This window comes from Hylobates moloch, unplaced genomic scaffold (assembly GCF_009828535.3).
Source record: "Hylobates moloch isolate HMO894 unplaced genomic scaffold, HMol_V3 SCAFFOLD_17, whole genome shotgun sequence".
In the NCBI taxonomy this organism is placed as follows: Eukaryota; Metazoa; Chordata; class Mammalia; order Primates; family Hylobatidae; genus Hylobates; species Hylobates moloch.
The window spans coordinates 59,243,538-59,270,888 of NW_026652292.1; the positions used below are offsets into that span (position 1 = coordinate 59,243,538).

Here is a 27,351-nt window from a genome sequence, read left to right on the forward strand (position 1 = left end):
AACAAAAGAAGCCCAAAGTAGTCAACAAACATACACTTGAACACATGATGAGCCAACTTTAGAGCAGAAGTTAAAACAGGGAAGGGTTTTGCCTGATTCAAATATAGCCAGGTGATATCCGAAGAGACTGGAGCAATCTAGTACCTATAAATTCTGAAAACTGACCAATCAAGGCTCCCTTTCCAAAGTCTGGAAATGTTGATAGAGTAATAAAAAAGGAGAATGTTAGGGAACTAACTCATTACCTTAAACACTGGTAAATAATGAAAAAGGCATTTATGCTGCCTTTCCTATTGGCACTATACCACTGGATATCCACACAGTAAAAGGGGAAATGACTCTTTGCAAAAGAATTCTAGCTAATAACTAAAACAGATATGATATAATTAGAATATCACAACTTTGCAATCCCAATGAATTACTAATTCTAGGCATTGAGCAAAAACAGCTACTAACATTGCAAAAGAGATAATTAGACATGATGTGGTTTTCAATGAAAGAACACTCTACTGCTATTGTCAGGCCAAAGGGATAACACCTGAGTCTGATGAAGCCTCTGGGTCCAACTGTCAACTTATAAGACCTACAAAGGGCAGAGGAACATGTTGAGCTATACCGTGAATTTATAATAAGAAAAGTCTCCAGGCTATGGGAAATTCTAAAGTCACATAGCCTAGTTCTTCAGCTGATAAACTGTAACGAAAAAGAAAGGAAGGAGAGAAAATCTATAGCTTAAAAAAAAAGACAAAGACATTTAAAAAATAGGCAGGACTAAGCTATAGTGTCTAGAGACATATATTTGATTAATAAAATTATCAAGGAATGCAGAAAACATAAAAATACTCAATGTCACTAATCACTAAAGAAATGCAAATCAAAAGTGCAATGAGATACCATTTCACACCAGTCAGAATGTCTTCAATTAAAAAGTCAAAAAATAACATGCCAGGGAGGCTGTAGAGAAAAGGGAACGTTTATACACTGCTGGTGGGAATGTAAATTAGTTCAGCCATTGGGGAAAGCAGTTTGAAGATTTCTCAAAGAACTTAAAACAGAACTACCATTTGACCCAGCAATCCCAATTACTGGTATATATCCAAAGGAATATAAATCATTCTACCATAAAGACACATGCATACCTATGTTCATTGCAGCACTATTCACAATAGCAAAGAAATGGAATCAACCTAAATGCCCACCAACAGTAGACTGGATAAAGAAAATGTGGTACATATACGCCATGGAATACTACACAGCCATAAAAAACGAGATCACGTCTAGCAACATGGATGAAGCTGGAGGCCATTATCCTAAATGAACTAAGAGCAGGGACACAAAAATGAAACCCACATGTTCCCACTTATAAGTGGAAACTGAACATTGAGTACACATGGACACAAAGAAGGGAACAATAGACACCAGGGCCTACTTGAGGGTAGAGGGTGGGAGGAGGATGAGGAATGGAACTACCGATTGGGTATTATGCACACTATCTGGGTGACGAAATAATCTGTACACCAAACCACCGTGACAAACAATTTACCTATATAACAAACCTGCAAATGTGCCCCTGAAACTAAAAGTTAAGAATAATAAAATATCTAACAGAACAGCTAAAAAAAAAAAGAAATGCAGAAAAATGATTACCATAAATATCATGTTATCAGAAACGGAGGGGTTTGTGATTGTGATGCGGCAAATGGAGAGGTTTCCAGTGTGGCTGGCAAAGTTTCACTTACAGGATGGTCATTACAAAGTCCTTCACCCCATAACAATACATTACAGATTTGTATCTATAATATAAATATAAATTTATATACTTACGGGCTAAAAAGGTTCAAAAAAGACAGGAAAAAATGTCCTCCCAATCTATACTTTCTCTCCATTTTAAAGTCCCACATTTAGCCTAAGACAAGTCTTTCTCATTTGAATTACTGCAACAACCTCTAAATTGGGCTTCTTGCCACCTTACTTAAATTGTGACCACTCCCACCTGGCATTCTCAAAACTCCCTTACTATACTTTTTCTTCTTAGCATTTGTCACCTTCTATTATACTGTACGATTAATTTATTTACTATGTTTATTGGTATATCATCTATCTCATTACCTTGCAAGCGGTAAGCTCCATTAGGGCAGATATTTCTGCCTTTTTTTTACTATCTGTATCCCAAGTGCCTAGAACCTAAGTTGTTTTCACACAGTAGGTGCTCAATAAATGTTTATTGAATGAATGAACCAATTTCTCCCTTTTCCAATCTATCTTCCAGCATTTCTTTCTAAAACATAAGTCTTTCCCAGCTGTGGCTCTTCACAACCTACACAAGAAGTCTACATTTTTTAACAGGGCATACTTCGTCCTTCACAATGTAGACCCAACTTATCTCTACAAATTCATCTCCTGCTGTTGCTCCACCAAGTTAACAACATCCTCTTCTCACACCTCCTCCCCACACACACCCTAGCCACAGTGAACTATATTCACTGATTTCCCAACTGTCAGTCCTTTAAGGGCTGTTCCTATTTCCTCAGATGGAAGTGCTCTCTCACTACCTTAGCAAACACCTGCTAGCTTCCAAGACATCCTTCAAATATCACTTCCTTTCCCTAGGCCAGGCAGCAAGGATAGAACATTATGTTCCTCTGTTTCAGCAATTATCAGATTACAAGGTAATTTTCAGCTCACCTATTTATCTTTCTGACTAGACTATAAATTCAAAGGCAAGGAATGGGTCTTTATTTTGCATTTCGCCATGTTGGCCAGGCAGTCTGGAACTCCTCATCTCAGGTGATCCTCCCGCCTCAGCCTCCCAAAGTGCCGGGATTGCAGGCATGAGCCACTGCGCCTGGCCTTTGTATTTTTTAAATAGTCTTTTAATTGCATTAGTCTATTTACATTTAATGAATCTACTGATCTATATTTATAATTCACATCTATATGGTTTTATAACTCATATTAATGTTTGTTTCTTATTTGATCTACTTCATATTCTGTTTTCTCTCATTTTTGCATTCTTTTGGATTATTCAAATTCTTTATTACATTTTCCTCTTCATTAGCTTGTTGTACTGTTCTTTAGGTAGCTACACGAGAGTTACAGCACTTACTCCTGATTAATTATAGTTTTACATAAATTATTACTTTTACTATTTTCCTGTAATATAATGCTAGAACTTAGAACAATGTACTCACCCCTTTCTTTGTTTTTAACAAGTTCCTTGTTTTGGAGGGGAGGAAATTGGGTAAAAAGTAGAATGTAGTATGGTCAATATAATTTTGTCAAGCAATAATTAATGCCAGGGTGATACTTGGGATGCAAAATAAACAAGGAACTTGATAAAAATTATGTTTAAGTGAAGAGACTGTTTTCCAGTCAGCAAAGCAAGCTTCAGCCTAGAAATCAATAACAAAATATTTTTTAAAGTATCTCAATTGCTTGGAAATTAAGCAATATACTTCAAAATAGCCCTTGAGTTAAATATTAGAAAAATTTAGAAGATATTAGAAAACATTTTAAACAAGAGGATAATAAAAATATGACTCATTAGGACTGTGGAATGCATTCAAAGCAGTGCTCAGAAGAAAAATTATAACCTTGCATGCATGTTTTATAAAAGAGGAAAGACTTCAAATGTATGGCACAAGCTTCCATTTTAAGAAACTAGAAAAAGAACAGCAAATCAATCTCAAAAAAAAAAAAATATGAGGAAATTAATAATAAAGAACTGATCTGAAATAAGAGAAAATTAGTAAACCCCAAAACTGGCTCATTGATGAGACTAATAAAATTAATAAACCCCTAGCAAAATTGTTCAAACACACACACACACACGAGTTACCATTATCAGAAATGGTAACAGATTTTTTCAGACATTAAAAAGAAATAGAGGTTTACTATAAACAACTTTAGGCAAATAATTTATACAATTTAAATAAAAACAAATTCCTTGAAAAATGCAACCTATCAGAACAGACAATAGAAGCATAGAAAATCCAAATACTTCTATGTCTATCAAAATGCAATCTGTATGGGCCGAGCACAGTGGCTCATGCCTGTACTCCCAGCACCATGGGAGGCCGAGGCAGATGGATCATATGAGGCCAGGAGTTTGAGACCAGCCTGGCCAACATGGCAAAACCCCGTATCTACTAAAAATACAAAAATTAGCCAGGCATGGTAGCACGCGCCTGTAATCCCAGCTACTCTGGAGGCTGAGGCAGGAGAATCGCTTGAATCCAGGAGAGGGAGGTTGCAGTGAGCTGAGATTATGCCACCGCACTCCAGCCCGGGCAACAAAGTGAGACTCTCTCTCAAAAAAAATTTTTTTAATTAAAAATAAATAAATCTGTATTAAAAATCTGGCTAACACAATACTGAAGTACAACAAAGTTGGAGAATTCACACCACCAACTTCAAGATTTATAAGGGTAGGCAATCAAGCCAGTGTGGTATTGGTGAAAGAATAGACAAATAGATCAATAGAACAGAATAGAGACCTAGAAATAGATCCACATAAACATCACCAACTCATTTTTGACAAAGGAGTAAAGGCAATTCAAGGATGAAAGACAGTCTTTTCAGGAAATGGTACTGGGACACCCACATGCAAAGGATGGGGGAGGAAGAGAAAGAGAGGGTGGGTGGTGGGAGTGGGGGACAAGAAATGGAATCTAGAAACAGACCTCAGACCTTTCACAAAAATTAGCTCCAAATGAAGCACAGACCTAAATGTAACACACAGAAATATAAGACATCTAGAAGATAACATAGGAGAAAATCTAGATGACCTTAGGGTTTAGCTATTAATTTCTAGACACAATACCAAATGCACGATCCATAAAAGAAAACAATTGATCAATTGGACTTCATTAAAATTAAAAATTTCTGCTCTTAGAAAGATATTGAAGAAAATAAAAAGACTAACCACAGATCGGAAGAAAATATCTGCAAAACAATTGTACCCAAATATACAAAAAATTCTTAAAACTCAACGATAAGAAAACAACTCAATTAAAAAATGGGCAAAAGATCTGAATAGACACCTGACCAAAGAAGACACACAGATGGCAAATAAACATAAAAGGATACTTAATATCATATGTCATTAGGGAATTGCAAATTAAAATAATAAGATATCACAACACACATTAAGATGGCTAAAATCCGAAACAGTGATAGCACCAAATGCTGGGGAGGATGTGGAGCAACCAGCACTCTCATTTCTTGCTGGTGGGAATGCAAAATGGCACAGCCTCACTGGAAGACAGGTTGTCAGTTTCTGATGGTTAACCACTCTCTTACCATGCAATCTATCAATTTCACTCTTTGGTATTTACCTAACATAGCTGAAAATTTATGTCCACACAAAAACCTACACATGAAGGTTTAAACCAGGTTTTCGTTGTTGTTGTTTTTGAGATGGAGTCTCGCTCTTTCACCAGGCTGAAGTGCAGTTGTAGTGGGATTTTTTAGGGAATCAGAGAGACCGAGGGGTTGAGGATATTTATTATTTAGGTGCACTGGCTCAGTCGGATTAACATTCAAAGGACTGAGACCTGAACAAAGAGTTAAGTTACCTTAGCATTTCATGGGGTAGGGGGAGATCTGTGCAGGGGGAAGCATATAACAGAAGCAAGAAATAAAGACAGTTATTCAATTAATTGAGACATGCATTACATCATTTCTTACTTTTCAAGGAAAAACATGTTTTACGGCTTGAGTTTATCTGTCTAGTGACCTTGCAGGTGCACAGCTAGAGAAACAGGGTCTTTACAATGCCTGAGGAAGGGAGAGATAAGGCTCACTAGTCACAGAAAAACAGGCAGTTAATTTTTTTTAATTATACTTTTAAGTTTTAGGGTACATGTGCACAACGTGCAGGTTTGTTACATATATATACATGTGCCATGTTGGTGTGCTGCACCCATTAACTCGTCATTTAACATTAGGTATATCTCCTAATACTATCTCTCCCCCTTCCCCCCACCCCACGACAGGCCCCAGTGTGTGATGTTCCCCTTCTTGTGTCCATGTGTTCTCACTGTTCAATTCCCACCTATGAGTGAGAACATGTGGTGTTTTTTTGTCCTTGCGATAGTTTGCTGAGAATGATGGTTTCCAGCTTCATCCATGTCCCTACAAAGGACATGAACTCATCATTTTTATGGCTGCATAGTATTCCATGGTATATATGTGCCACATTTTCTTAATCCACTCGACCACTGTTGGACATTTGGGTTGGTTCCAAGTCTTTGCTGTTGTGAATAGTGCCGCAATAAACATACGTGTGCATGTGTCTTTATAGCAGCATGATTTATAGTCCTTTGGGTATATATCCAGTAATGGGATGACTGGGTCAAATGGTATTTCTAGTTCTAGATCCCTGAGGAATTGCCACACTGACTTCCACAATGGTTGAACTAGTTTACAGTCCCACCAACAGTGTAAAAGTGTTCCTATTTCTCCACATCCTCTCCAGCACCTATTGTTCCTGACTTTTTAATGATCGCCATTCTAACTGGTGTGAGATGGTATCTCATTGTGGTTTTGATTTGCGTTTCTCTGATGGCCAGTGATGATGAGCATTTTTTCATGTGTCTTTTGGCTGCATAAATGTCTTCTTTTGAGAAGTGTCTGTTCATATCCTTCACCCACTTGATGGGGTTGTTTTTTTCTTGTAAATTTGATTGAGTTCATTGTAGATTCTGGATATTAGCCCTTTGTCAGATGAGTAGATTGCAAAAATTTTCTCCCATTTTGTAGGTTGCCTGTTCACTCTGATGGTAGTTTCTTTTGCTGTGCAGAAGCTCTTTAGTTTAATTAGATCCCACTTGTCAATTTTGGCTTTTGTTGCCATTGCTTTTGGTGTTTTAGACACGAAGTCTTTGCCCATGCCTATGTCCTGAATGGTATTGCCTAGGTTTTCTTCCAGGGTTTTTATGGTTTTAGGTCTAACATTTAAATCTTTAATCCATCTTGAATTAATTTTAATATAAGGTGTAAGGAAGGGATCCAGTTTCAGTCTTCTACATATGGCTAGCCAGTTTTCCCAGCACCATTTATTAAATAGGGAATCCTTTCCCCATTTCTTGTTTTTGTCAGGTTTGTCAAAGATCAGACAGTTGTAGATATGTGGCATTATTTCTGAGGGCTCTGTTCTGTTCCATTGGTCTATATATCTGCTTTGGTACCAGTACCCTGCTGTTTTGGCTACTGTAGCCTTGTAGTATAGTTTGAAGTCAGGTAGTGTGATGCCTCCAGCTTTGTTCTTTTTGCTTAGGATTGTCTTGGCAATGTACTCTTTTTTGGTTCCATATAAACAGTAGTTTTTTCCAATTCTGTGAAGAAAGTCATTGGTAGCTTGATGGGGATGGCATTGAATCTATAAATTACCTCAGGCAGTATGGCCATTTTCATGATATTAATTCTTCCTATCCACGAGCATGGAATATTCTTCCATTTGTTTGAGTCCTCTTTTATTTTGTTGAGCAGTGGTTTGTAGTTCTCCTTGAAGAGGTCCTTCACATCCCTTGTAAGTTGGATTGCTAGGTATTTTATTCTCTTTGAAGCAATTGTGAATGGGAGTTCACTCATGATTTGGCTCTCTGTTTGTCTGTGATTGGTGTATAAGAATGCCTGTGATTTTTGCGCACTGATTTTGTATCCTGAGACTTTGCTGAAGTTGCTTATCAGCTTAAGGAGATTTTGGGCTGAGACAATGGGGTTTTCTAAATATAAAATCATGTCATCTGCAAACAGGGACAATTTTACTTCCTCTTTTCCTAATTGAATACCCTTTATTTCCTTCTCCTGCCTGATTGCACTGGCCAGAACTTCCAACATTATGTTGAATAGGAGTGGTGAGAGAGGGCATCCCTGTCTTGTACCAGTTTTCAAAGGGAATGCTTCCAGTTTTTGCCCATTCAGTATGATATTGGCTGTGGGTTTGTCATACATAGCTCTTATTATTTTGAGATACGTCCCATCAATACCTAATTTATTGAGAGTTTTTAGCATGAAGGGCTGTTGAATTTTGTCAAAGGCCTTTTCTGCATCTATTGAGATAATCCTGTGGTTTTTGTCTTTGGTCCTGTTTATATGCTGGATTACATTTATTGATTTGCATATGTTGAACCAGCCTTGCATCCCAGGGATGAAGCCCACTTGATCATGGTGGATAAGCTTTTTGATGTGCTGCTGGATTCGGTTTGCCAGTATTTTACTGAGAATTTTTGCATCAATATTCATCAGGGATATTGGGCTAAAATTCTCTTTTTTTGTTGTGTCTCTGCCAGGCTTTGGTAGCAGGATGATGCTGGCCTCATAAAATGAGTTAGGGAGGATTCCTTCTTTTTCTATTGATTGGAATAGTTTCAGAAGGAATGGTACCAGCTCCTCCTTGTACCTCTGGTAGAATTCGGATGTGAATCCGTCTGGTCCTGGACTATTTTTGGCTGGTAAGCTACTAATTATTGCCTCAATTTCAGAGCCTGTTATTGGTCTATTCAGAGATTCAACTTCTTCCTGGTTTAGTCTTGGGAGAGTGTATGTGTCGAGGAATTTATCCATCTCTTCCAGATTTTCTAGTTTATTTGCGTAGAGGTGTTTATAGTATTCTCTGATGGTAGTTTGTATTTCTGTGGGATCGGTGGTGATATCCCCTTTATCATTTTTTATTGCATCTATTTGATTCTTCTCTCTTCTTCTTTGTTAGTCTTGCTAGCGGTCTATCAATTTTGTTGATCTTTTCAAAAAACCAGCTCCTGGATTCATCGATCTTTTGCAGAGTTTTTTGTGTCTCTATTTCCTTCAGTTCAGGCAGTTAATTTTTAAAGGACTCCAGCTCTTTCTCTTTCTCAGGGGCAACTGGGTTTTCTTACATATAACTGAGTTTCTGCTTACACATTCTTTAATTTCTTTTCATTCCTGTTCCACAGTGGTGCGATCTCAGCTCACCATAGCAGTTTTATTCATAAGTGCTAAAATTTGTATGCAAGCAAGATGTCTATCAATAGGTGGATGCATAAACAAACTGTGGTACATCCATACAATAAAATATTACTAAACAAAAAAAATCAGCTATCAAGCCACAAAAAGACAGAGAGGAACATTAAGTGAATATTGCTAAGTGAAAGATGCCAGTGAAATAACTACATACCATATAATTCCAACTATATGACATTCTTAAAAGCAAAACTATAGAGACAGTAAAAAGTGGTTGCCGGAGTCTCAGGGAGAAGGGAGGAATGACCAGGTAAGCCACAGGGGATTTTTAGAACACTGAAACTATTCTGTATGATACTGGAATTGTGAATATATAAACACAGGACATCATGTATTTGTCAAAACCCACAGTAGCCATGTACAGTGGTGAACACCTGGAATTCCAGCTACTTAGGAGACTGAGTCAGGAGGATCCCTTGAGCCCAGGAGCTTGAGACCAGCCTAGTGAGAAAAATATAGCAAGACACTGTCTCACAAAAGAAAAAAAAAAAAAAACCTGCAAAATGCAAGACAAAGAGTGAACCTTAATGTAAACCATGAACTTTAGTTAATAATAATGTATCAATATTAGTTCAACTGAAACAAATGTACCACACTAATGCAAGATGTTAATAATAGATGAGAATTGTGCAAAAGAGAGGGATAAATGGAAACCGTACTTTCTGCTCAATTTTTCTGTAAATCTAAAGTCTATTAATTTAAAAATATTCTCAAATAGAAAACTCCAGACATAGGCTTCATTGAAGAATTCTTCCAAACATTTAAAAAATAACAAATCTCATAACATTCTCAGGGCAAATAAAATTTTAAAAGGGAGGCAACCCTTCTCTACTAATTTTATGAGGCCAGCATAACCTACTGATATAAAACTTGAGAAAGATGGTTACAAGAAAGGAACATTACATAACAATCCTTCTCACGACATTATAGCAATATTCATACCCTAATTCTTGAGTTCTGTTAGCTCCACTGTAGAAAGCCACTACAAAAGAATGTCACCCCCAGCCAAATAATAAGAAAAACAGTACAATATTCAAAAATCATACATTTTGAACCCATCAGGAAACTGAAGCTATAAGACAACCAAGTGAATTCAATTCCAAGTAGTAACAAGCTCCTTCAAGGACAAATGAGATTCCAAACTACTTCACCTTTGGCAGAGCACAGGAGGAAAAGGAAGCTACCATACAAGACAGTAAGAAATGAACTAAAATGTTAACTATTATAAACAAGATGTAGGCTAGTGTGTCAGTTTGGAATAATTTTGGAACCCAAAATGCAAGGGGAATTCACACACATTTGCATACTCTTTTCCATAGGTCTGTGCCAGGTGCCCATACAAAAGATTGAGAGCAGAAATCTACAAAGAGCACTCTGGTGGCACAGGTGTGCAAAAAGAGACAGGCTGCCACTGCAGGACAAGCATAAAACTGCTACCTTGACCAAACTCTCCTCTCATCTGAAGCAAAGGACTAAGAACACTGGGGAAGGTTCAGAAACCCTCCCATTCTGAAGACAAGGCAGTAATTCACTGCTTCTGGGGGTGGGATATATACAAAAACCCTCAACCTCATAGGCAAATAAGAAAACTCTCTTGGGCCCAGGATCCTACAACAATACAAAGCAGAGGTAAACCAGCACTAGGGCAGGGCAGGTACGGGTCTTTCACTCAATACTTACCACAAATACAAGGCAGAACTGGGCTGCTAAAGGGATAAGGGGATGGAACATGCCAAAGATGGGAAAGCTCCACACCCAAGGATAAAGCACATGGACTGAGTCAGAAAAACAGACGACTCCTGCACCTACTGTGAGCCTAGGACTGAATAACAAAAAACAGACTTCTGCTGGGGACAAGAGCACAGAGAGATCTCCCCCTGAGGAACAGGCAAGGAGACAGAAGAAAGTCAAGGATGTAGTAGAAACAATGAGAAAATCTCTGTAGTACCCTAAGATCTATGCCAAGCACAAAGTAACAGCAGTCTACTACTGGGTTTTGTTGTTGTTGTTGTTTGTGTTTTTGAGATGGAGTCTCACTCTGTCCCCTAGGTTGGAGGGCAGTGGCACGATCTTGGCTCGCTGCAACCTCCACCTCTCAGGTTCAAGCAATTCTCCTGCCTCAGCTTCCTGAGTAGTTGGGATTACAGGAATGTACCACCTCACCTGGCTAATTTTTGCATTTTTAGTAGAGACAGGGTTTCATTATGTTGGCGAGGCTGGTCTCAAACTCCTGGCCTTAAGTGATTTGCCTGCCTCAGCCTCCTAACTACCACTAGTTTCAAAGGAATCTGAAGCCTGTGATATAGTGAAGGTAATGACAACAATAACAAAACCCAAACCCCGCTTGATCCTTGTCTATATTGACTGAAGCCCCTACACTCAGTAACGATATAAAATACTGAAACAAAATTGTCTACTAGACCTAATTGACAATTATGGAACAGAAACAGCAGAATAAGCATGCTTTTCAAGTACATATGAAACAAACAAGATAAAACATATTCTGGATCATAAAAGTAAGTAAGTTTAAAATAGCTAAAATCATACATATTTTATTCTTGACCATAAGAGAATTAAACTAGAAATCAATCAAAGAAAGATACTGGTAAACAACGCATTGATAAATAACCTATGGGTTATTAGAACCCATAAAATCACAAGAGAATTTTTTTAAATTTTAATTGGGTGAAAATGGCAATAGACTACATCCTAATTTATAGACACAGATAAACCAATACGTAGAAAGAAATTTAGAGCATTTAATAAGAAGAGAATAAAGGTCTCAAATCAAAAATCTGTTTCACCTAAATAGCTTAAAAAATGCAAATTAAATCCAAAGCAAGCAGAAAAAAATAATAAAAGGAAAAAAATCAGAGCGATTGAAAACAGAAAAACAACCAAACCAAGAGCTACTTCTTTGAAAGTATTAATATAATTGATAAATCTCTAGCCAGATTAATTAGGGAAAAAAGAACACATGGCCAGGTGCAGTGGCTCAAGCCTGTAATCCCAGCCCTTTGGGAGGCCAAGGTGGGTGGATCACGAGGTCAGGAGATCGAGACCACCCTAGCTAACACGGTGAAATCCCGTCTCTACTAAAAATACAAAAAATCAGCTGGGCATGGTCGCAGGCGCCTGTAGTTTCAGCTACTCAGGAGGCTGAGGCAGGAGAATGGCGTGAACCCGGGAGGCGGAGCTTGCAGTGAGCCGAGATCATGCCACTGCACTCCAGCCTGGGCGACAAAGCGAGATTTCATCTCAAAAAAAAAAAAAAAAAAAAACCACATACGACAATATAAGGAATGAAAGAGGGGTTATCACTACAAATCCTACAGACACTAAAAGGAATATAAGGGGATCATATTTTTATACCAGTAAATTTGTTAAAATAAATTAAGTGTGACAACTTCTTGAAGCATAAAAACTACAAAAGCTTACAGAAGAAGAAATAGACAACCTAATGGCCTGATTATATTTTTAATTGATTTTTTTTAATTAAAAATGTGTCCATAAAGAAAACTCTAGGCACCAGTGACTTTGCTGGGAACTCTACCAAATATTTAAGGAGCAAATAATATTAATTCTACATAAATTCTTCCAGAAAATAAGGAACACTTTCCAAATCAATTTATAAGATCATCATTAACTGGTATCGAAAGCAGACAAGCAGACAAAGTGTTACAAGAAAAAAAAAAAAACTACAAAGAAATATCTTTTTTTTTTTTTTTTTTTTTGAGACAAGGTCTGGCTCTGTCACCCAGACTGAAGTGCAGTGGTGCGATCTCTGCTCACTGCAACCTCTGCTACCCAGGTTCAAGCCATCCTCCCACCTCAACCTCTCAAGTAGCTGGGACTACAGGTGCACACCACCACACTGGCTAATTTTTGTATTTTTTGCAGAGATAGGGTTTTGCCATGTTGCCCAGGCTGGTCTCAAACTCATGAGCTCAAGTGATCTGCCCACCTTGGCCTCCCAAAGTGCTGGGATTACAGGCATGAGCCACCGCGCCCAGCCACAAACCAGTATCTTTCATAAATACAGTTACAAAATCTTCAGCAAAATGTTAGCAAATTGAGTCAAGAAATATATAAAAAGGATAATGCATCATAACCAAGTGGAATTTATCTCAGGAATACAAAATTGGTGCAACATTCAAAGCCAATCAGTATTATTCATCATATCAACATAAGCAGGAAAAATAATATGAACATATCTACAGATATAAACAAAGTATTTAACAAAGTTCAACATCCATTCATGATAAAACTCTCAGAAAACCAGGGACAGAATAGAGCTTCCTTAACCTGCAAAAAAGCATCTGCAAAACATTGCACTGGAGGCATTATCCAATACAATAAGTCAAGAAAAAGAAATAAAAGGCACACGGATTGGAAAGGAAGAAGTAAAATGTCTTTAGTTCATTATGATACATGTACCTGGAAAATCTTAAGTAATCTACAGAAAAGGTACCATAACCAATACATAAGTTTAGCAAGTTCTCAGGATGCAAGGTAAATAGATCAATATCAATTGCATTTCTGTATGTTAAAAATAAAAAATTAAAACTTAAGTCACCATTTATAATAGCATCAAAAACCATGAAATACTTAAGGGGAAAATCTTAACAAAGAGTGTGCAATATTTGTGTGCTGAAACTACAAAACACTGACAAGAGAAAATAAAAACAATATAAATAAATAAAAAGATAAACTATGTCCACGGGCCAGAAAATTTAATATTGCTAAAATCTCGATTCTCCCCAAATTGATCTACAGATTCAACATAATCCCAAATCAATTTTCAACAATTTTTGTAGTAATTTATAAGTGGATTCTAAAATTTATATAGCAAAGCAAAGGACCTAGAATAGCCAAAATAATTTTGGGAAAAAAAGAAACAAATTTGGAGGACTTTGATCTCAAGGCTTACTATAAAGTTACAAAAAGCAAGATAGTGTGGTATTGTATGATGAACAAATAGATCAATGGAACAAAATAGCCAGAAATTTTGTGTGTATGTGTGTGTGTAATTGATTTTCGACAAAGGTGCCAAGGAAATTAGCAGAGAAAGGATAGGTTTTTTAACAAATCAGTAATGGAAATACTGGATATCCATATGCAAAAAAAAAAAAAAAAAGGCTTACCTTGCACCATATACAATAATTAACTCAAAATGGATCACAAAATGGATCACACTTCTACATTTAGGATCACAGACCTAAATGTAGACGCTAAAACTATACAACTTCTAGAACAAACAAACATAGTAGAAACTTTTTTAAGACCTTGAGTTAGGCAAACATTTTTAGGTAGGGAACAAAAAGCACAAATCATAAAACAATTGATAAAAATTTGTGTCACCGAAATTAAGCATTTTTCTCTTTCAAAGACCCAGTTAATAAAATGAAAAGATAATCCGCAGACTGGGCAGGGCACGGTGGCTCACGTCTGTAATCCCAGCACTCTGGGAGCCCAAGGCAGGCAGATCACTTGAGATCAAGAGTTCGAGACCAGCCTGGCCAACATGGTGAAACCCCGTCTCTCCTGAAAATATAAAAAATTAGCTGGGCGTGGTGGTGGATGCCTGCAATCCCGGCTATTCAGGAGGCAGAGGCGGGAGGATCACTTGAACCTGGGAGGCAGAGGTTGCAGTGAGCCGAGATCACACCACTGCACTCCAGCCTGGGTGACAGAGGGAGACTCTGTCTCAAAAAAAAAAGATCATCCACAGACTGGGAGAAAATATTTGCCAGACGCATATCTGATAAAGACTTACATCATATAGAAAGAATCCTTACAACTCAACAATAAGAAGACAAACAACACGATTTTTTTTTAATGGGCAGAAGATTTGAAGACTACCTCACCAAAAAAGATATAAGCACATAAGAAAATGCTTAATATCATTAGTCATTAAGGAAATACAATAAAAGCTACAATCAGATACTATTACACTTCTACTAGAGAAGTATAATTAATTAATAAAAATAAATTAAAAACTGGCAACATCAAGTGCTATCAAGGACGCAAAACGACTGGAACTCTCAGAATTGCTTGTGGGAATGGAAAATGATACAGCCACTTTGGAAAAGTGTGACAGTTTCTTATAGAATTAAACATTACACTTACCATACAACTCAGCAGTTCCAACCCTAGGTATTTATCCAAGAAAAAAAGAAACAAATATCCAACCAAAATCGTATACTAGAATGTATATATCAGCTTTACTTATAATCTCTAAAACCAGAAAGCAAACCAAATGCCCTTCACGCAATGATGGATAAACAAACCATTGTACATTCAAACACTGAAATATTACTCAGCAATAAAAAGGAACAGAACTACTGAAATATCAACAAAATGGATGAATCTCAAAAGCACTGTGTTAAATGCCAGAAAGCAGGCACAAAATATACAAACTGTGTGATTTCATTTATATGAGTCACAAAAAGGCAAAGATCTCGATCAATCTGTGCATCCTCAGTGCCTAGCATGTTATGAAATATCCAATAAATGCTAGGTGGTGGACGGATAGACGAGGAATAATTGCAGGGAGGGTAAAGTGCAAGAAAGTGATACATTGACGAGAAAGCAGAAAGGTACTTGGGGGCCCAAGTCCACCCACAGGACGAAAAAAGTGAGGTAAAGCATGGTCCAAGCTACCTTCAGTGAGTCCAGCAGCTTAAAAAATTAGACCCTGTAAATGACTACAAGAATAGATAAATGAGTGAGTAAGCGTTTCTCTGGTCTGAAAAAAAGGTGTGATGCTCCCCATCCTTCTTTAAAAATCTATTGACCACGCCTAGGGCTGAGGCAGCAGAGCTTGCACCGGACAGGGAGGTGGGGTTTTTGGGGGTTTTTTTGTTTGTTGGTTTGGTTTTTGTCTGTTTGTTTTTTGAGCACCAGAGCGGAGCTGGAGAGGTCAGAGGCGAGCTCTGGCTTGGGTGAGGAGGGTGAAGAAGAGACATCGCTGCGGCCCCGCCCGTCTCCATCCCTTCCCACTCGGCCTCACTTACCCAGGCCTGCCGTTCCAGCTGAGAGTACAAATTGGAGCCCTTGAGCTTTTGGACTATCTGGGCAATAATGAGAGAGAGGTCCGACTCCTCCTGCAACATTTCCCCTGCCCTAGCCCGCCAAGCCGCGGGGACAGGCCGCCGGCGCGGAGCGAACGGGCTACCGGGTCCCACTCAGGGCCAGTGACACTTCTCCGGGACCTTATTACACTGGGACTCCTTCAGCGGGCGTTACCAGGCAACTGCCGAGCCTTGTGTCCGTCCCTCTCTGGTCCCCTCAGCGCCTGAACGCTACAGCATCTGCGTTCCGCCGGCGGAAAAAGACCGGGGCGGGGAGGACGCTTTTCACACCATTGTTCCTGCCTTGTCTGTGGTTGAAAGGCAAGAAAGCTCATTCCTTCAGAGCCACAGCGCCTCTGATGCACAAGGGGGACACGGAGAATTGTGCGTTTTACTATATAAAGGATCATTCTCTTTCACCTCTCAATTTCTGCAGAAACAGGACTGTGGCACGCAATGATACTGCGAATTACAACCACGAATTGTTAGGCTCTGACACTAGTTGGGTAAACGTGTTACAGTTTCCGCCTCTGTAAAATAACACCCAGTTTGCAGGATGTTGTGATGATTAGCTGAGGTAAAAATCGTGAAGGTGCCTAGCACTGTACCATAGCACTCCATTTTACTTCATTTTCTCTCGTTTCTATTCTCTAGAGTCTTTATACCAGGAATAAGTAGATAATCTCGTCTCATCTAACAACTACAAATTAACAAACAGGCATTATTGGTAGGTTTTCTGCAAAGTATTAGCAATTCAAGGATGAATAAGACATTGTCCCAGTCTTCAAGGAATTTACCGTCTGGATTCATCCTCTTCCGTATATTCATTCATTCAAGCATTTATTCATAATTCATTCAGCTTTCAATTTATTGAACATTTACATAAAAGGAACTGTGTGGGCACAAAGGTTTAATAAAATATGGTTCTTGCCTTCAAGGAAATGCACAAAAGATTTTTAGCAGAACTAAAAGTAACCGACTTAAATTATTGAATGACATCCCCAAAGGCCCACGGCACCTCCCTTCCCCCCAAAAAAGGCCTAGTGAATAATACACACATTAGAGTAACCTCACAAAAATAATCAAAATTGAGTTCAAATGTGTATATGCATATTTTAAGCAAAGCAAAAGTAGGATTTTAAGAAAACAAACCAAGATTGCTGCAAAAGCTACTCTAGACTAACTAGAAACAAAGAGATCTCATTCAATCAAATGTAGATTCTAATTCAATAGCTCTCTGATGAGAACTGGTAAACTGCATTTCTGACAAGTCCAAGAAATTGTGATGCTGATGGTCCAAAGACTACATTCTGAATAGCAAAGGACTGAAGCAGGAAATAATATGAATTCAAAGGGACCGGACCCGGGCCTCTATGCACAACACTCTGACATTTATAACACCACCATCCAGACTACTGGGATGATAAGTACAAATTCTAAATAACTTGGTAAAGTTGGTTTATCAAACCAAGTTTAGAAAGAGGCAGGCAGGAAAGAAACAAAGCACTTAAAGGCAATTAATGACAGTCTCTAAAATACAGTTTCTCTACGAAACATTCTCTCACAACTCAGAATTTCTCAAAGCTGCAGATAAGTAGATATTGTCAACTATTTATAGTCCTTCCATCTCAACTCTCCACCCATCCATGAATTCCCACCACAAACCTCACTTTGAACAGAGAGAAAGAGAGACAGAGAGAGGAGAGAGAGCACTGCCATAACAGTCCCTTTGAGATTGAAAGAAGTGGAGTAATTAGCTGCCAAAGAGATAAAGATGCTTCAGCTGAAAAGATTAGTAGAGCGTTGAAGGGAATGATGAAGCTGTAGAGCAGAAGAAAAGGCATAGATAGTGCCTGGAGTCAGAAAACATTCTGGCTTCCTTCCTAGTATGTATCCTGGGAATTGCATGAGTCTCTTTCCCCATCAGTTTCATTTTCTTCTCTGTATCAAGACTGTAAAATATCCAACTAAGGGGATAGTATGAGGAACAAATGTACCAAGTATTAAACTATTAATATATATTAATAAATTAAATATTGAAACAGTGATAATTAAATAAAAATAATGCCCAGTACTATTGACAAGGGAATGGAAAGTAACTAAATAAACATAGCAACATATGTGAAAGTGCCCAGAACAATTCCTTGCACAGATGGAGACTTAAATAATTTTGTTAAAGAAGAGAACAATTATAAGCTTAAAGCAACAATTACGAAGTTTGGATTTGATTCTGAACGCATGTCCAAGCAAAAAAAAAAAAAAAAAAGTCCCTTAATCCTAATATTTTTAAATTGTTTTTTACATACATAGAAGCAGATGTGTCTGAGTATAATTTAATTACAGAATGGTCTCTGTTCTCTATTTCCAATTCGATTTAGCAAAACTTTTCAGAACACCTGCCCTAGGCAAGAAATGGCAAGGAATACAAAGATGAGTAAGAAATGCCCCTTTCTTTCAAGAAATTTCAGTCCCAAAGGAATGATGTAGCTGCCATACAAAGAGTTATAATGGTAGACTACTTCAGTCTCCCGCCTGTGTGTCTGGAAATTTTATTACTTTAAAGTCATTGTCTCACAAGAAACTGAAGGTACAGATTACCATCTCCATCCCACAGGGCAGAACTTGGCCTCGAAAATCTGGTGGCACATATACACCATGGAATACTATGCAGCCATAAAAAAGAATGAGTTCATGGCCTTTGCAGGGACATGGATGAAGCTGGAAACCATCATTCTCAGCAAACTAACACAGGAACAGAAAACCAAACATCCCATGTTCTCACTCATAAGTGACAGTCAAACCATGAGAACACATGGACACAGGGAGGGGAACATCACACACCAGGGCCTGTTAGGGAATGGGGGGCAAGGGGAGGGAGAGCATTAGGACAAATACCTGATGCATGCGGGCCTTAAAACCTAGGTGACAGGTTGATGGGTGCAGCAAACCACCATGGTACATGTATACCTATGTAACAAACCTGCACGTTCTGCACATGTATCCCACAACTTAAAGTATAATAAATAAATTTTTAAAAAAAGAAAATCCTTACTGTACCCAAGGTGGGTAGAGAATGGGAAAATCCTCTATTTCTGACATTTCAGAGTGACTAACAGATGAATAGCAAGAGGGGGTGCAATTTTATCTGAATAGTTAAAACTATACAAACAGAGAAAATTAAAATAGATGCAGAGGGTAATCTTCTCAAAATTCTCTCAAATTTAGGACAGAGGTACTTCTGGGCCAACATGTGTAGGGCTCTGGGCCCAACCCTGCCTTTCTCAGACCTGCTTGGTTTGATCTATTCTTCATAAAATGCTGTGTCTGATTTCACTGGGGAGGGGAAGAGGATACATTTGAAAACCACTGACTAGTGGTATCACATGGCAAGGTTGTGGAATGCATCAAAAACAACCTGCCAGCCTAACTCAAAATTGAAACACCCTTCAAGGGTACACTGAAACATATCTTTACTTTATTCACATGAGGGTGGCTCATATAAACTGTACCATCTACAGTGAAAAATACTTTCCACTGTTGTTTTAGAAAGAGACTGCTTTTAACGTGCCATGTCTGCAGAATAAATTCAACTGTTTGTTGTCAGGAATTTACTTAGAATAAATAAAAATCATGATGTGTGTTGTGGGAATCACACATGTCACAGGCCTCACTGTCTTTGGGAACAAATGAGATCGTATTGATGTCAATTACCTGTCACTGGATAGTTAGCCCCATTTGTTGGTACAAGACCCCAGGACCCTCTTCAGAGTCTCTTCACATTCCAGGAGTCCTCAGGAAGTAATACATGTGTGCTTAAAAAGAAATTGGCTCATGATCTTCTGCTCTGCCTGCCTTGGTGATGTCTGATGCCCTCAAGCCACTGTCCAGGGTGCTTTTCTAGGTGCTACAAAAGCACCAAAGGTGCTTAAACCCCAAGATTCACAAAGACCTTTACGGGAAAAAAAAAAAAAAAAAAAAAGCCTCTTCTGCTTCTGATTGCCACCTCTCATTACAATGGCAGTCATACCTCATTTCTGAATCCAGGCTGAGTATCAGACTATGCTATCCTCCTCCACTTTCCCATCTTTCGTTCCTGTGGTCCCAGACAATTGCATGTGAATGGGGAGGACTGGGCTACTGGCTCCATGAGTAATCTCAGGGACCATATTGACTCCATGCAAAAGGGAAAACTTACAGGAGAAAACCTAACTGTGGTTTAAATAATTAGATCTTTATTATCACCAACAAGTCTGGAGGAGAGTCCCACAGTTGGTTCAGTGTCTCAGAAACGTCAAGTTTCTAAGCTCTTTCCATCTTTTCCATTTTACCACCCTTAGCATATTGACTTTCCCTCCCTGGCTTATCGCCACAGTCTCGAGATGGCTGCTGCAGTTCCAAATATCTTGTCCTATCGCTGTCTTGAAAGGCAGGAAAGAAGATGAAGTTGGAAGCCATCATTCTCAGCAAACTAACACAGGAACAGAAAACCAAACACCGCATGTTCTTACTCATAAGCGGGAGTTGAACAATAAGAACACGTGGACACAGCTAGGGGAACAACACACACTGGGGCCTGTTGCGGGGTGGGGGTTAGGGGAGGGAGAGCATTAGGATAAATACCTAATGCATGCGGGGCTTAAAACGTAGATGATGGGTTGATAGGTGCAGCAAACCACCATAGCACGTGTATACCTATGCAACAAACCTGCACATTCTGCACAGGTATCCCGGAACTTAAAGTAAAATTAAAAAAAAAAAAAAAAAGGCAGGAAAGAAGGGAGAAAAATTTTTAAAGTTCTCAATGTATACATTTCTGTTTGAGTAAAGAATATTTTTCCAAGAAGCTCCCAAGAAGACTTACCCATAAATCTTACTGCCTGAAGCTTTGTCACATGATCACCTCTAGTTACAAGACAGTCCGGCAAGAGTTGATCTGGTGTTTCATCCTCAATTCTTGGAGAGAGATGAAGGAGTAGAAGAATGTTTGGTTACTTCTGCCATGATGTCCAAAATGACTTCTATGTGAGAGTGGTGCTGGGATATGAACCCCTGTAAATGATATTTGGGCCACAAATAGACTACTTAAGAGTTAGACAATATCCAGATTACTTACCATTCACACAGAGTTGGTTGTGTGCGGTTTAGACTGAGAATCTAAATTATAGTACTTATCTAGGTGGCATTTGCTTAGTATCATGGTGACGTTTTAAAAGGTAAACACAAATAAGGCTAACCCATTGCAAAATAAGACCTGTGAGTAGCAGATCACATGACAGGAGCAGAACCTTTGCAAATGTCATTGTACAAAAAGACAAAAATTTGATGACTTGTGAAGAAAGCAGCTTGTTCATAAATTGCTTTCAACTAAGGCCTCCCTATATCTGTAAGCCAGTCTTCTGGAATTTGAGATTATTCCCTCTGTTGAGTTGTACAAAAGAAATGAACATCAGAAATAGTCTATTCTCTAATACAATCTGTACAACTTGGGGCAACAGAGGTTTACTGATAAAAAGTGATGTTCTAGTTTCTCTAGGCACTTCCTCTAGGTTTCAGCTAACAGTACAGCAGGATTCACTTGACCTATTTTCTCCTCAATTCTCTGATCACTACTCTCTTCTCACCTCCTCCAGACTACACCTAACACATATGTAATTGCACGTGCGCTCTCTCTCGCTCTCTCTCTCTCATATTTCTACTCCAGAATGTTTCTTTTTTCATGGTTCTTTCTTATTTTGGGGTTTCTTCCATTGCCACCTGGGAAACTTACATGCCTTTTGCCATCTTTTTTTATCTTTTTTGTTCTTCCAGTTTTCTTGAAGGCCTAGCAATACGTACAAGACAAGCATATGTAATGAGAATAGGACAGTTGCAATATTGGTCCTTGAGATCAAATTGAAGATTGCAGTTGGACCTGTCTCCATCCATTATGGAAGTTAGCAAGTTGTCCATATGGACACAGATGAGGAATTAGGATCAAGTTACAGGCCTGGAAATGTCAGAAGCACAGTAATTTGGGAGCAGAGCCAAATGTGCAGGCACAGCAAGGAGCTCTACTGCATAACTGGCAGGCCCACTATAGATGCCGTGCACAAGAAAGGGGACTGGGGCAGGGACCAAAAGCCTGTTACCAAGACTTAATCATGAAACAAACTCCGTGTAGTGGACAGAGCAAGACCATGGACCCTGGAACAAAGTGGGTGTCTTAGCAAGGAGAATCCTTTTAAACAGGACACTGAATTAAGTGTTTGACATAAAGGAGAAGAGAGAAGAAAAAAGACAAAGACCGCACTAAGACAATAGTTCTTAGCTCAAAATTTCCTAGAATTCTCATGTCTTATCTAAAAAATTTATGAAACTATCTATGTATTCCAAAATATGCCTGTGTTTATTATAATATAAAATGGTTTTAACAATGCAACATCGGGAAAATGAATGCACCATTTTTATCCTTGGTTTTCAGTACACTCCAGACATACAGCTGTAGGCTCCCATGCAGTCTCTCACAAGTCCTAGTGACACTGAATCCAGTGGCCCACAGCCATACCCTTCTTGTTAATATGCCCTGTTGTGTCTTCCTTCCCTTCCCTGTCTCACTTCCCCACTCCCCTACCAGTGTTTCCTAGAATTACCCCTACCAAATAGACTCTTCGTACTCAAATTCTTATTTTAGCATCTGCTTCTAGGGGAACCCAACCTGTCTAGTACCTAATACGTTGCCTGGAAGATAACAAGTACTGAAGATGTGCTGGTTGAAGAAAAGAAAACCCGTTTCCAGTTTTCCCCAGGAGGGGACTGTTTGGCTGGGTTCTTGCAACTTTAAGCGTGACTTCCCAGACCAGCAGAGTCTCCCAAGCCTTGCATTGGAAACGAAAAATGACAAGAGAGGTGTATCACTCAAAGTTCCCAACAGGAGTCGAACAAATAGGAGAATACACACACACACACACACACACACACACACACAGAGAGAGAGAGAGAGAGAGAGACAGAGAGAGAGAGAGAGAGAGACAGAGAGAGAGAGAGGAGAGAGATTTTAAGGATTTGGCTCATGTGACTGGAGAGGCTAGCAAGTCCAAAGTCTATAAAGCAGACCAGCAAGCTGGATGTTCAGTAAAAAAAAGTTGATATTGCAGTCTTGAATCTGAAATCCATAGGACAGACCAGCAGGCTGAAAACTCAGGCAGATTTTCTATGTTCCAGCTTTGGGGAAGAATTCCTTCTTCTCTAGAAAACCTCAGTTTTTGCTGTTAAGGCCCTCAAGTGATTGGATGAGGCTCACCCACATTATGAAGGGTTATTTGTTTTACTTGAAGTCAACTGACTGTAAATGTTTTTCAAATCTACAAAAATACCTTTATAGCAACACCTAGATTACCGTTTGACCAAACAACTGGGCGCCATAGCCTAGCCAAGTTGACACACAATATTAACCATCCCAACAGATACAACAGGTTCATGACATAGCCCTTTACCTAGTCATACCTGGCCATTGTCCTGGTCATACCTTGATCCCAGAGTCTTATTTTACTGTGACCCCTCTCTTCATCTCCCTGACATCTGGACTCTCTCTACAACACTTCCTTTTTGATTTTTGGTTTGATGAGGCTCTGTGGCTCTCTGCCCTGCTGTGCTGTTGTTCTGTCCGTGACTTCTCTGCTGAATTGGATTCCACTCTTGGGGACTGACTTCTTGAGCGGGGTCCAAAGTCCCTTCCTGCCCCTCGCAGGAATTTCAATCCAGTGGTTTGTTGTGTAGAACCTCAAACAAAGTGTGAGATTCTTTCCAGATCCCCCAAACAAAATGAAGTTTAGTTCATGGAACTACACATAAAATATATGTCAGATAGCATTTTTGTTAAGGAAAAGGAAAGGTGGCAAAATCAAACTGCAGCGCCTCGGGAGAAGGGGAAGGGCAGCCGTGATTTACCACTAGCATTTTTGTCAGAGCATTTTTTAATGACGTTACTTACTGTCAAAGCATACTAGAAACACTTTAAAAGCGCACCACTGACACATTACATCAGATAAATAAATGTTTCCATCTCAACTGACTCATTCGCTGGCACAACTTCACTTGACAATACAAATAAAGAAAGAGGACAGGAAATGTGGATGCTTAAAAAGTACATTTTTTGGTTTTCAGGGTGAGTGAAGATGTAACATTTTTTATAAATTTTAAGAATTATTTTTATATTCCTGAAACAAGAACCATCAAAATTAGCACAAACTTGGGAAGTCAAAACTTTCATCTCCTTTTGACAACAGTGAAATGTGTTCTTTCCAAGGGTAAAATTAAGAGAATTGCTTCGAGTCACACAACAAGATGGAGGCAGAGTTCCAAGTTCAAAGCCAAATTTTCTGACAGTTTGTCCTGTGATTTTCTACTATCTTGGGGTGGGTGACTTGTTACTGTGTCTTTTCTTTTCCTTTCTTAATTTTTCTTTTTTCCGCTCCCTGCACAGATCCACAGAAAGAAACGAATGTATCTCATTTAACCCTTGTAACACCTCAGGAGGTAGTGGTTATTTTCTCTGATTTTTACAGACTAGAAAATGAACACCTGAAAGGTAGATAACTTGTCAAAAGTCACAATAAAGTCCAGAATAACAGCTGGGATTTGAATGCAACTTGTTCACATTTCTTCTCTGGGACAAATCAGAGAAATTTTTGCCTCACAAATGTTCAGGTTTCACTTTTCTCTGACAAGCCCAACTGGCGATGAAATTGACAATTCCAGAAGTTTTCGGAACTCCTCCTTTCTAACAATGACTATATTTAAATTCGATAACTTCTATTGGCTGAAAAGCTTACAAAGTATAAAAGAGGAGAATATTTCCCTTTTTCCATTGTGCATTCTGCACATCTCTGGAAAAACTTCCTCTGGACATCTGATATCTTCCTCTACATTATTAATTTCTAGATATTAGAAGAATAATAAGATTTTATTACATCTTAGAGATGCAATCTTAAAATGTCAGAAACGTGATTAATAAGGAAAAAAGAATGTGGGGCTTTGCAGCTTGATAATACTATTTTGAGCTATTCTTTTTGAAAATATATAATATTTTCTCTAATAAATGGATAGACCTAAGGGTCGGTTTTGCTATTTCTCACTGCAAAGATAATAATAAAATTCAGAGAATTGTTAGTTTTGTATGAGAGAGCAATTATTTCTTCAAGCTATTTCTTGATTTAAATACACCTTATTAGACTTTGAAGTACCTTTGCATTTATCCAAGAGACTATTGTTTCCTTGGAAGGAGAGTTATGAGTCCAGCTTTTTTCTTTAGTAACTAAATGACCTTGTCAGAGACACTGGGATATTATTATGTTTTTAAAAATTATTTGGAGGAATCTGATTTAGATGTAAACAGGATACATTTTCTAGGCTCTGCAAAGAGTGGAGATGATTCAAGCAGAAGAGTATAGTGATCATGAGTTAGGAGCTTATGGTCAGGTAGACACAGGTTAGATACTGCTACGGTATAGATGCTTATCCCCTCCAAACCTCATGTTGAAATTTGATCCCCAGTGTTGGAGGTGGAGCCTAAATGGAGAGGTGTCTGGGTCTTGGGGTTGATCCCTCATGAGGAGATTAATACCCTCCCTTGGGGGTGAGTGAGTTCTCTCTTTATTGGTTCTCATGAAAGCTGGTTGTTGCTTCCTCTGTTGCCATGTGCTGTCTGTACATACCAGCTCCCCTTCATGAGGTCTTCACCAAATGCAGACGCCCAATCTTGGACTTTCTAGCCATCAAAATTGTGAGTCAAATAAAACTTTTTTTTTTTTTTTTGAGGTGGAGTTTTATTATGTCCTCCAGGCTGGAGTGCAATGGTGTGATCTCGGCTCACTGCAACCTCTGCCTCCCAGGTTCAAGTGATTCTCCCCACTCAGCCTCCCAAGTAGCTGGGATTACAGGAACTTGCCATCATGCCCAGCTAATTTTTTGTATTTTTGTAGAGACAGAGTTTCACCATGTTGACCAGGCTGGTCTCAAACTCCTGACTTCAGGTGATCTGCCCGCCTCGGCCACCCAAAGTGTTGGGATTAGCTGAGCGCAGTGGCTCACGCTTGTAATCCCAGCACTTTGGGAGGCCGAGGCTGGCGGATCACGAGGTCAGGAGATCGAGACCACGGTGAAACCCCGTGTCTACTAAAAATACAAAAAAATTGGCCGGCCATGGTGGCAGGCGCCTGTAGGGCCAGCTACTCGGAGAGGCTGAGGCAGGAGAATGGCGTGAACCCGGGAGGCAGAGCTTACAGTGAGCCGAGATTGAGCCACTGCACTCCAGCCTGGGTGACAGAGCGAGACTCCGTCTCAAAAAAAAAACAAAAAAAACGAAGTGTTGGGATTACAGGTGTGAGCCACTGTGCCTGGCCTAACTTTTTTTTTTTTTAAATAAATTACCCAGCCTCAGCTATTCTTTTATAGCAATGCAAAACAGACAGAGGCAGATACCCAAGATCTTACCAGTTTTATGACCCTGGGTATTTTTCTAAGGCTCTTTACACCTCAGTTTTCTCATATATAAGATGTGGATAATAATGCTTCCTGCCTTATAAGATTATTATCAGAATTAAATAAAACACTGAGTGTCAAGTGCTTAGAAGCATGCTTGGTCCTTGGTAGGCCTCGGTGAATGTTTAAACCCGTGCTTCTCAAACTTTGGTGAGTATTAGAATCATCTAGAGAACTTGATAAAAATATGAAGACTAGGAGCCTAGTCTATTTCAATGAGCTTGAGACTTTGGACTCTATTAGATTTGTAAGTGGATACAGTGTCAATATCTAGTTGATACTGATACATATCAAAGATTGAGAACTGCTGGTTTAAACAGCAACAAAAAACACTTGTTCATCTTTTAAATATTCCAGGCATTTTGTTTAATGCCAAGGACACAAAGAAGAATGTATCAGTTAGGGCTCAGTTACAAAAAAACAAAAACCACCCTAGCTTTCTTAAACAGAAAGAAATTTGATCCAGACCACTAAACACAAGATAGTTGGAAAGTCTTGGGAGCTAGTTCTAGACTTCCTTTCCAAAAATAGCTCTCAGAATCACACTGCCAAGGTGGCCCATCAAGGCAGCTGCTATCTTCACCATGATCGGGGGAGGAGGAGTCAGAAGACAGCCATCAAGGACTGTTGAGTTTGAGGATACACTGCCTTAGCTGCCACCTACTGATCGAGAGGCTACCTCAACCACCGCAACTCTCTCAATACCCTCTGAACTGGGAACTGGATACTGCCATGCTGCTGCAGAAAAACACGGCAC

General features: G+C 39.0%; 1 protein-coding gene across 4 annotated transcripts in view; it reads right to left on the reverse strand.

Annotated features, from left to right (window-relative positions):
- TBC1D19 (TBC1 domain family member 19) overlaps positions 1-16,228 on the reverse strand; it is a 185,181-nt gene extending 168,953 nt beyond the window's left edge. For 3 of the 4 annotated variants that reach the window (XR_009210537.1, XM_032135634.2, XM_058430145.1), the window contains exon 1: positions 16,020-16,214. Coding sequence is in view for 3 of the 4 variants with exons in the window: in XM_032135634.2 (XP_031991525.1) it covers positions 16,020-16,118 (99 nt within the window). In the remaining variant the exon portion in view is untranslated. Of the gene's footprint in view, positions 1-16,019 lie in introns of all 4 variants that reach the window. The other variant, XM_032135633.2, reaches the window with a different exon arrangement.
- Between the last annotated feature and the right edge of the window lie 11,123 nt (positions 16,229-27,351).